At 34.7% G+C, this 10,206-nt stretch overlaps 1 protein-coding gene across 3 annotated transcripts; it reads right to left on the minus strand.

Annotated features, from left to right (window-relative positions):
• Positions 1-1,563: 1,563 nt before the first annotated feature.
• On the minus strand, positions 1,564-10,206 carry LOC145574368 (uncharacterized). Of its 3 annotated transcripts, XR_014098050.1 has the most exons (14): positions 9,939-10,206; positions 9,217-9,869; positions 8,519-8,679; positions 7,755-7,815; positions 6,677-6,742; positions 6,405-6,490; positions 6,193-6,256; positions 5,536-5,748; positions 4,383-4,448; positions 3,915-3,994; positions 3,118-3,245; positions 2,263-2,334; positions 2,048-2,150; positions 1,564-1,971 (listed from the first exon to the last, which is right to left on the minus strand). XR_014098050.1 is itself a non-coding variant. In XM_081632138.1 (12 exons), exons 1-11 carry the CDS (start codon positions 10,087-10,089, stop codon positions 3,128-3,130), a joined length of 1,719 nt encoding a protein of 572 aa, XP_081488264.1. In that variant the 5' UTR covers positions 10,090-10,206; the 3' UTR covers positions 1,564-2,150; positions 3,118-3,127. The 3 variants fall into 3 exon arrangements, 1 of the variants encoding a protein (XP_081488264.1); XR_014098049.1 differs by having other exon boundaries at positions 1,564-2,150; XM_081632138.1 differs by lacking the exon at positions 2,263-2,334 and having other exon boundaries at positions 1,564-2,150.

The raw sequence follows: 10,206 nt of genomic DNA on the forward strand, positions 1-10,206 counted from the left end.
AAAAATACATCACTTTCACTGGCATATTTGTCGGGACACAACTTAAACCATTAATATCTTTAATTGGCTATTAATAAAAATTGTAACAAAATTATATTACGAAACTACAATATTATGACTAATCTAATGATATATTTATATAATAACATTTATTTATGTTATAGAGGTGAAAAAATTAAGTCAACTAGGATATTAAATAGCGTAAAAGTCAATTGATGCATTTTAATAAAATAGAGGAAGTACAACCCTTATTTTGTAATTTATTCTTGTGCAAAATCTATATTCTATAATGACATTTTTTGAAGTTAAACCTACATTAGGCATGGTTGGACTTAATTAGGTAGGGTGTTTTGTAAGAATTGTGATGGGATGATTGCTTAAACAATTCATGCAATTTATAGCTAGATATTGTTCTTATTGGATTTCTATTAGAGTTGGTAATTTAAATACGAAAGCGAAAAAACAATAGATGAAGGGAAAATCGTGTTTTGATACAAAATACGTAGTATTCAACATCAATAAACAAAAATAATACTACCTCCGTTTCATATTATTTGCAACGATTAGACATTTTTCCTCTCTATTTTATGTCAAATCGTTGCAAATAATATAAAACGGGGGTAGCAGTGAGATTTTGTTTCGTTCACATGATTGTCATGCTAGATGTTATATCTATAATAATTTACTCCTCCATCTACAATAATTTACTTCCTCCAATCATTTATGTTTGGCCTGTCTTTGTATTAGGAAGGAAGTTCTTCTTTGATTTTTTTTTTCTTTTACAAGTTCTTTGATATTTTTCTAGACAATATGGTTAAAAATTTATCATCGACTTTCCTCAATTTATCTCATTAATCAGTAAACGTGCTAAAATTAATTATTTTCCTTCAATCCATACAATTTTTAAAAACAAAACACTATTTTGGGAAATCACCCAACAATTTTCCACTAAACGAAATTCTTAATACATGATTTCAATCTGAAATCATAATTCTATCTTTTCGATCGCCATATTAATTATCTTGTCCCATATTTTGCCATTTTTTAAAATTATTTTTTCTCTCTTATTAAGATACAATTTTTTATTAAGTCCCTAACACCAAAATGGAAGAACAAATTAGATAGTAGGAAGTGTTAAATAGTGTTCATAATAAGACATATGTGTCATGTCACATGTCATCCCACTTAAGCACGGTGAAGGTATTGATAAGTGTTCCTAATAAGATATATGTGACATGGCACGTGTTGTTCCGTCTAAGCACGATAAATATAACATATCACCACTAATGACTTCATGAGTCATCTCTTTAGTTTGGTAGGGTGTTTTGTAAGAACTAAGAAGTTTGGAAGGTGATCATAAGACCAATCAATTTATAGAGCTTGGTGAATTAGTTTAGTTTATATAATTGTGTTTATTTTAGAATTAACAGTTTAACTGTAACAGTGGAGACGCAATGTGTGCAGGGAAATACAGGGTCTGTAACTCTGTTAATAAATTTTCAATATCAAGTTATCAACCAACGAAGAGTCATGTAGCACATTGCTGTGTTCACATGATTACCCCTCTGCTTGAAAATATAAATCCTGTTATTTCAATCTTCCCATACAATAAATGAATTCAAACTTCAAGAATTTTGACCTTTCAGTTGGTATTTTATGTAATACCATTTGTTTCAGGTAACAAAGCAATAAAAGAATGTACAGTATGTATTAGCCACATTCTTCAGAACAGTATATATACTAACTAGTTGCAGTAAACAAACTTTATTCTTGGGCTTGGGTGTAGTTGTGTAAATGCTTGAGAAGCCAGTTCTTGTAATGGTTTCCATTACTGATTTTATCAAGCGGGTTCTGGGTCAAAAATTGGAGAATCTGGACTAGATTAGCAACAGATTACAGTTTTTGGGATTCAAAACAGGTTCTGCCAAAGCCGGTGAGTCTGGACTTGTCAGATCCCAAGTGATTCAGGATCTGAAACCAGGTATGTTTATGTATCTGAGATTTTTGTTCACCCCTACATACAATGATAAACTCCTAGATAAATTACCTTTTATGTACTGCACTATAGCTTCAAAGAAAGAGTTTTAAGTAAAACATCTCAGATCCTTTCTGAAACTTCCACTAATTCAGTAAGTTCTCTGGTCATTTACCTGAAAGAATTAGTTACAAAGTTAGAACACCTGATTTTGGAAAACTAAAATATTATGTTCTTTAAAATAAAAGATTGTAGGTATCCACTTTTTAAGTTGTTTTATTACCCACATTTGTTTCCTAAAGACATCAATGCTGTTCATGCACAGATAATCAGACCCTTAGGACAGCTCCTCATGTTGGCTGGTAATACATGAAGACCAAACACCTCTTAGTCATCATGGCGAGGTATCAATAAATGCAATCAGAAATTCACAATTGAGAATTTGCAATTACATTCAACCAAAATAAGATTATGCAATAGCAACCAAAGAGGATAACAGAATGCAAAATACAATCTTCAGATTTTAAGTAAAATTATGACACAATTTGACAAAAAGTTATAGATGTGCAAGGCCTGATACAATCAGATTTCTAGATCTGTGCACAAAAGGAAATCTCTAACTAAAGGATGGTCGAACAACTAGTGCTGATCTCAGAGTCAAAGCTAGCCAATGTTAAAATGACTAAGCTTTAGAATATATATATATATATATATATATATATATATATATATATATATATATATATATACAAATTGCGGCCAATATTCACACCACCACTAGCAACTTACTGAATAGGGAAAGGGAGAGAAGGAAAAATAGGGAGGGAGGTCAAGGGTGGGAGAGAGTGGACTTCCATTTTTCTTCCAAATCTCTCCAACGATGGAGGGATTTGGTTTATTAAAATGGGAAGGAAAATGGATCCCTCCATTTCCTTTCCCTTACATTTCCCTGTGTCTAATTCAAATAAGAATAAATTATATCCTCACTTTCCCTTCCCTCACTTTCCCATCCAAATATTCCTATCCAAACATACTAACATAGTGCAAGTACTTTATCAATTGCAAGAAATTTTCTCCTCCACCTATCTGGTTTTAGAACTGAAAAAAAGAAACAAAGCTTATAATGACATAATCAAAATTACCTCGTGTAATTTAGAATTTATAGCCAACTTGTAACATCAAGTGCCGATAATAGCGACCTCGGAATAGTCTTTGCCACAGAAAACGCATGGAGGCAAACCAATTCATTTGTAGTTGCTCCTGGACAAGCCTTCAGAGATAAAACAGAAAGTCAGTACATTAATTAATTCATATTTATAGAAATTTGCATGAAATTCTACTCCCTCCATTATTTTTTTTATAGTGCTACTCTTTCCTATAGCGGCCTCTTTTTTTTAAGTGCTACACATCCCAAATTGAACACTTTATGCTTTTATAGTTATCTCTATCCTCCCTTAGGGCCTATTCACTTCAGCTTAATTTCAGTTCAGTTCAATTCAACTCCAATCAGTTCAGTTCAGTTCCTAATTTCCTTCTCTCATAAAATATTCGGTTCACTTCAGCTCCAATCAGTTCAGTTGAGTTCAATTCAGTTCAGACTAGTAAATGTAAACATGCCCTTATCCCCACTACTACATTCTTAATTATTTCTCTCCTCATAATCCCCATTCCTAATTTCTTTATTATTTCTCTCCTCTCACATCCTCCATTTTTGAATAAACTATTAACACACTTTCTCACAATATTTAAATCTCGGACAAATCCCATCTGCATAATAGTTTAATCAACCTAAATAAGGCTCCTAATACTTTGTGTAAACTCTAGTGTAGCACTTTAAAAAGTAACAGAGTACTTCGTATAATGTAAAGCCTTGCCATGGATGAAAGGAATAAATCATTGTTTCGTGTTGGCAAAATTTATCAACCATTAATTAACTCACCATCTCACCAGGCATCTTTGCATACCACGAGATACTGGACGAATGAAGGATGGATCTCGTTGAGCATAAAGCACACCCACCTGAATCAAGGTTATATCATACAGGAGCAGCTTTAATTAAATACATTCTCGGAAATAGTGCAAGGATAAGGAATCAGAACACACGTGATTAAAATACAGCCAAAAAGAATGACTCAAGAGTTGGCCACACTGAAGAACATATTGACTCCTTACCCCCACCATAGATAGTGTCTATATATGGCGTTGTGGATGTTAACATTGTGAATCAATGTCCATCGTGTTTTGCAAGCTATGGTATATCTTTGCACTTGATCCAAATGAAAAAAAAAGAAAAAGAAAAACTCGACAATCTCCAAGTACATCATTTCTTCCATCCTCAAGATTGCATAACGGGCTTGTGAAAGCTTATGTCATTAAAATACAGATAGAAACGAAGAAGTGAAGATACCTCTAACAATGCTACAGCTGAAGGATCATCAAATATTTCAAGGCTGCAATCAGCAAAATAGTTAAGCTGCATCAACAAATAACAAAAAGTTTGGTAAGGCTCAACTCTAAATGAGAACCAGGGCAGCAAATATATGTTCTTCAGCAATGAAAACACAGCGATTACTTAGATAAAGGATTATATAAAAAAGATAAAAGCTGCATCATGCATGAATTGGAAGAGAAGAGGACTGATTGCAAAAGGAACTGCACATGAAATCCTCATTAAAGACCTTACAATAAGATTAAGCAAATAAATAGGCTTACACTGTTACATGTATTATAGTTAATGACACAAAAGTTCTAGAAGAGCAAAATAGCACCACACTATATTCACTACCTTAAATTTTCCAACAGATGCTCTAAAGAAGTTCAACAACAGCTACAATGAGATGAAATCTATGCTATCAATTAACATAGCTTATACTGAAATAAGAGAAAGAAATAAATGAACTTGTTTTGACAAACTGGAATGACAGAAAATAGAAGAAAAACACAAGCATTTGAGAGCTTAGTTCTCTCCCACAATACATAAGAAAATGTAACGAACTCACTCAATAGCTTCCTCTTCATGCTAATCCTAGCCAAATACTAATGCAATACCCAAACAGTTCCTCTCCATTAAGCCAGTTCATCAAAACTTAGTAATTTAATTGTAACTTATGTCTGATTCTTATTCTATGGCATAAAGGCATACGTGACAGTAGGATCATTGATCAACCATCAATACACCAGCTGGTGCACAAAGGCCATAAATAAGTCTGGCTAGACAACCTTAACTGTGAAATCAGAATAAAGCTTTCCATTCAAACCTTAATTAATGCATCAACAAAATTGCACAGGCAGATGGAACAGATGAAAAGCAGAGCATAGTCAATTAAAACATTCCAAGTAGAAAAGATTGATACCCTAACTAGGCCAGCATGTCAATGATCTAAAGCTATAACCCTGGAGAATAAGATAGACATTGGAATGTATCAACAAGACAAAATTAAAACCATCAGCTCACTAAAGTAAGCTCTCACCTATGGCAACCTGAGAATTTCAATATTTTTTATTGATCAATCATGCTATGAAACAGAGAAACTGTGGATAACAAGAAGACAGAGGATTACCCCAAATTCAGTATTAACCAATGACTGCACAAAATCCATAAGTTGAACCTTTGCCCACTCCAAACGAAGAATTGGATCATCTGTGTGCGGAGGATGCCTCCAAGGAGCACCAAAACGTAATTTATCTTTTGTTATCTTTCCATTGATTGCATCAAGAGCAAATTTTTGCAGAAGTGACAAAGCTTTGTCCATGGCTGGATTCACCACAGTAATCTACAGATCAACAGTAAAAGAATCCTAATAAATTACATAACATAAGGACAATTCTGATGCACAGAACACTACAAATTAGAAGAAATCACGATTCCTCAACAAGAAGCACAATCTCTAAGAACCATAAATTTCTGTGCGGCTTCTTTAATAGAAATATTAGATGGGATATCTCAAATATCATACGGGATAGAGGGAGCAAATTGGCAATTTGTCATTATGATTTCCTGCAACAAATTTCATACGATATACTAAGTATAATTTAATGTAAATATGTCATATTGTCATACAAAATGTTTACAGATGGAATAGACCCTAACCCCTGTGATGTCTAATGCTACCACAAAACATCAGAGCTCTCCCCCAATCAAAAGCTACCAGTCACACTTGCATGACCCTTTTGAAAACTTCCAATAAGTGAATCCATAACAAACTAACAAAGCCTACCTGTAGATATGCCAAATATGCATCCACTATATCCTCAAAGGTGCTGCGTGTATGATCTATCATGCTGCAGAAAAAAGAAGGCATGAGCAGCAAATTGAATTAATATAAATAGGTTAGATTTCGTAAAATAAACATCAAATTGAAAATAGCCTCAAATGATGATCATAGGACATTATAGAGAATAGATCAGCAAAAGAAACATCAAACCATACTTGAGATATCGGTTGCTTTCTTTGAGTGCGTGAAGTTCGAATAAATGTCGTGAGTTTGCACCAAGCACTTCAGTAACTATTGTCCACTGGAAAGTACAACATGAGTTAGCATAATCAGCATTTAAAAGTAAAAGGGGGAATGAATGGCAATATGGAAATCTTGAGGTCCCTTTCAAAGACTAATTGGAAAAAAGAAAAATAATAAATCACTTCCTAGCATAGAGCATACACATACACATGATAGAGAGAGCTTAAGCTGTGAAATGGCTCACCTCTGAACCACTGAAGTAGTCAGGAACCATATGTAATTTGCCTTCATTGGGCGTCCAACCGAAGGTCTACGATTCAAAACACAATGTTATCAACATATAAGATATATGCAGATATCCAAGTATAGGCAAAAGGAGAGAGAAACTGAATATTTTTTTCTAGGTCCCATCAGGCCTTGTGAGCCATATTTTATTACATTTTCTCATTATCCATTAGACACATAGATACAGACACTCAATCTTCAACTATTAACAACTTTCAATACCTACTGCCAGAAACCAACCCTTACTAGATAAGTTTGTAGAGAGTATCATGTAAAGCCTCTATTGGATAATTATGTTCAGAACCTCGTTGATTGGAAGGAAAAGGTTACAATTAGAACACTCTCAAAAGTCATATATAAAAATATATTTCTAAAAAGAAGTAATCAAGCAACAAACGATGAAAAGAGTTGGAAATTATATGTAACAACATTCAAATTTTACTATGGGACAAGTCAGACAACAAACTATATCCATCCCCTATAAAAGATCTTTTGAGCTGTTGTCTGCAGTAACGCAGCATAATATCTTATTATTGATGCTCCCTAACAATTTTTTGGCTGAACTAATAATAAATTTTACTTCGGTGTACATGCATTCATTGCTGAAGGCTTATTTATAAAATAAGTGTCATTGTGAAGAGAGACATATATTTCAAATTGAAATCTAAATGACACATAATTTCTAGAGTACTAGAGTAACTGAACTCCAGTCCTGGACTTATCAGATACATTTCCTTTAGATTCTTTCTATTTCATTTCAGTGTTTGGAGGGCAGGAGTGGCACAAGATGACCATAAATAATTAAATCAAGATTTTCTATCCACTTAAAAGGTGCATAGTGATACAAGACATCCCTTAAAATTTGAATTTCAATAGCCTCTTACAGCTTCAGTTACAATATTAAATCATGGCCTGTGCAATCAGGAAACGCCTAATAATAATAATTATAACATTGCATAAATTAGCAATAGAAAAATCATATGGCCTAAGAAAATGGAAAGTGCATGAAGAAGAAAGTAACAAGATCCAGTTCTTACCTCACGGGATATAAAAATGTCTGGAAAACCAAAATCGATGTAAGCATGATACGAATAGTAGCTGAAAGGTACCACGGCTATTAGATTGTAAAACATACAGCAGGCCATAAGCAACTAGAAGACACAATATTGCAAGAGATAGAACTGCTTAATCCCTATTTTGCAAACTCAAGAGATAAAGGGTAGAAAACATGTTTAAGCAGTATACTACGGCCTTGTTCTATTCAATCTTGTCTAAATTATATAGGTGCCAGAAGCATCATTACTTGGCTAAACGACAGACTTGTTATGAGATTAAACTATAGAAATTACAAGGCAGAGGCAAAAATTATCCAATTGTTTCATGAAGATGTCTGTCGAATGTCATAAGAAGGTAGAGTAGGGAACTCTCTGCCTGCTAAGAATCATACATAGCCTCCAGCCATTGACTTCTTATATATATCCAGTGGATCAGCTATATTGTGTGATCCTGAGAGTGCAAAGGCTGATAACTGTACATGGGACATTTTTTGAGAAGATGGAACAGGATCTTAGCTATCCAAGGAGGGGGAAATTACAGCTAGAATCAGCAACTTACAAATTTGGAATAGATAACTAGAAAATTGAGATTGATTTAATGACTGAGGTGGTCTGAGATATTAATGATGATAGACACCAGACGTAACACAAAGGTCACTTTACCCATCACAAAACTACAATCAACATTCACTTTCTAATAAACAGTCGCTTTACTAAACAATAAGTGATAAGAAGACACCACTTACCTATCAGATGTTACAAAAATGATGGGAAGACACATCTCATTTGCCCCCAAAGATATAATTCTCCATATTAAACTATCATGGTAAGTTGGTGCAGAAACTGTAGAATCATTTGTCGAAATAGCATTCTTCAGGACTTCTATATTATTAATCACGAGCTTTGGCTGTTGTGAAAATATTCCAGTTATTCCCAATAGTTAGAGAATCAAACTCATGGACAGATAATTATAAAAGCTGCACAGCCAATAGCCTAAAAACCATAAGCTTGTGGCATGAAACAAAACATTCCAACATAGGGGACAATTCTTAAGCCATTACAAAATCGCCAGGGTCATAATTAGGACATAACAATAGTGTGATTTGGCATCAAGCATCATGATAAAAACAGCCACAGTCATTGTAAGCTCTAGATATGAAACAAAACACTGTAACACATGAATGCTCATAAATACAACAAATGTTCACCTTAATTACACTTATTTTATCAATAAAAAGTTCAAATAAGTTCATATATAGTGTTCAAGTTCTGAAAAGATAAGTTCAGGAAATATAAGGGCTACCCGAGTTCAAGTTATCCATACAAGTTCAATTAATTTCCAATAAGTGAAAATCACGTGAATCGAGTGCACCCCTAAAATCAGTAAAATGTAGTCAATGACATAAACAAGTTACAGCCAAGGTTAAGATATACAAAAGTATACCTGAAAATGATCCATTTCAGAAGCTGAAGACAACAATTCTAGCAACAAATACGGCCAATCAGTAGCCGACATCGCCAGTGATCTCGAAAACCCACCAGTCCTATTCAAATCACCAACAGCTCTAGCTCTCCACTGCTGCTGAACCCTTATAACCTCCTTTGCCAATCTCAAAGCAACCACAGCCTCTTTCAGATAAGACCTCTCCTCAACAGTCAACCCATTTTTCCCTCCCTCCAACCCAACAATCCCCTCAATCTCCTTACTATTCAACTTACCAGAATAAGCAAAAACAGCCTTATCCCACAACACAGAAGCCGAAACCTTACTTGAAATCGCCCCGGTTTTCGAGCTCGAATTCGAAGACAATTTCAAAATGTGCCGAAGGGTATGACTAATCCCGTGCCACTTATTAAGGGTAGTAAAAATTTGATGCGAATTAATCTGACCCAACTCAATCCCCCTTTCAGCCATTGATTCTAAGCATTTCTCCAAATGGGTATTCAATAAAGAGAGAGAAGGAAGAGTTACGGAACAGGAATTCCAAGAACACCATGGAAATGAAGCATTGTGAGATGGGTGGTACTCCTTAATTGGTTGCGCAAAATCAATGTACCCTGTAAGATGGGGTCCTTTGTTCCAATTCTCCATTAAACCTGCAAATGAAGATTGAAGATGAGATTAGAGAGAGAAAGTAGAGAGAGAAAGGGGAAAAGGGGAGTTACGTTCGAGGATGACGGTGGTTTTGCCGACGCCGCGAGGGCCGTGGAGGATGAGAGGTTGATGAACGCGGTGATGTTGGACATGATTGTTGAGAACAGTTTCGAGTAAAGGTCTTGGGATGATTCTCCATGCTTTGTTGCTTGAGTTCAGCATTTGATCGAAAACTTAGCTCAAGCTTTGCAGCAGACTAGCAGTAGCAGTTTATTTGGGGAAAGAAATTGGCGACATTGAGAAACAGGCTTGATTTGGGGTTTTTGGCAAACATCGGCT

This window comes from Chenopodium album, chromosome 13 (genome assembly GCF_948465745.1).
Source record: "Chenopodium album chromosome 13, dcCheAlbu1.1, whole genome shotgun sequence".
In the NCBI taxonomy this organism is placed as follows: Eukaryota; Viridiplantae; Streptophyta; class Magnoliopsida; order Caryophyllales; family Amaranthaceae; genus Chenopodium; species Chenopodium album.

What these genes read in the sequence shown, in the direction of transcription:
- LOC145574368 (XM_081632138.1), bottom strand. Translation starts at nt 10,089, where the DNA reads ATGCTGAACTCAAGCAACAAAGCATGGAGAATCATCCCAAGACCTTTA. An exon ending in ACATTTTTATATCCCGTGAG is followed by an intron (nt 6,743 to 7,754) that starts GTAAGAACTGGA and finishes TTTGAATCGTAG; the next exon opens with ACCTTCGGTTGGACGCCCAA. An exon ending in CATATTTGGCATATCTACAG is followed by an intron (nt 5,749 to 6,192) that starts GTAGGCTTTGTT and finishes GTTGATCTGTAG; the next exon opens with ATTACTGTGGTGAATCCAGC.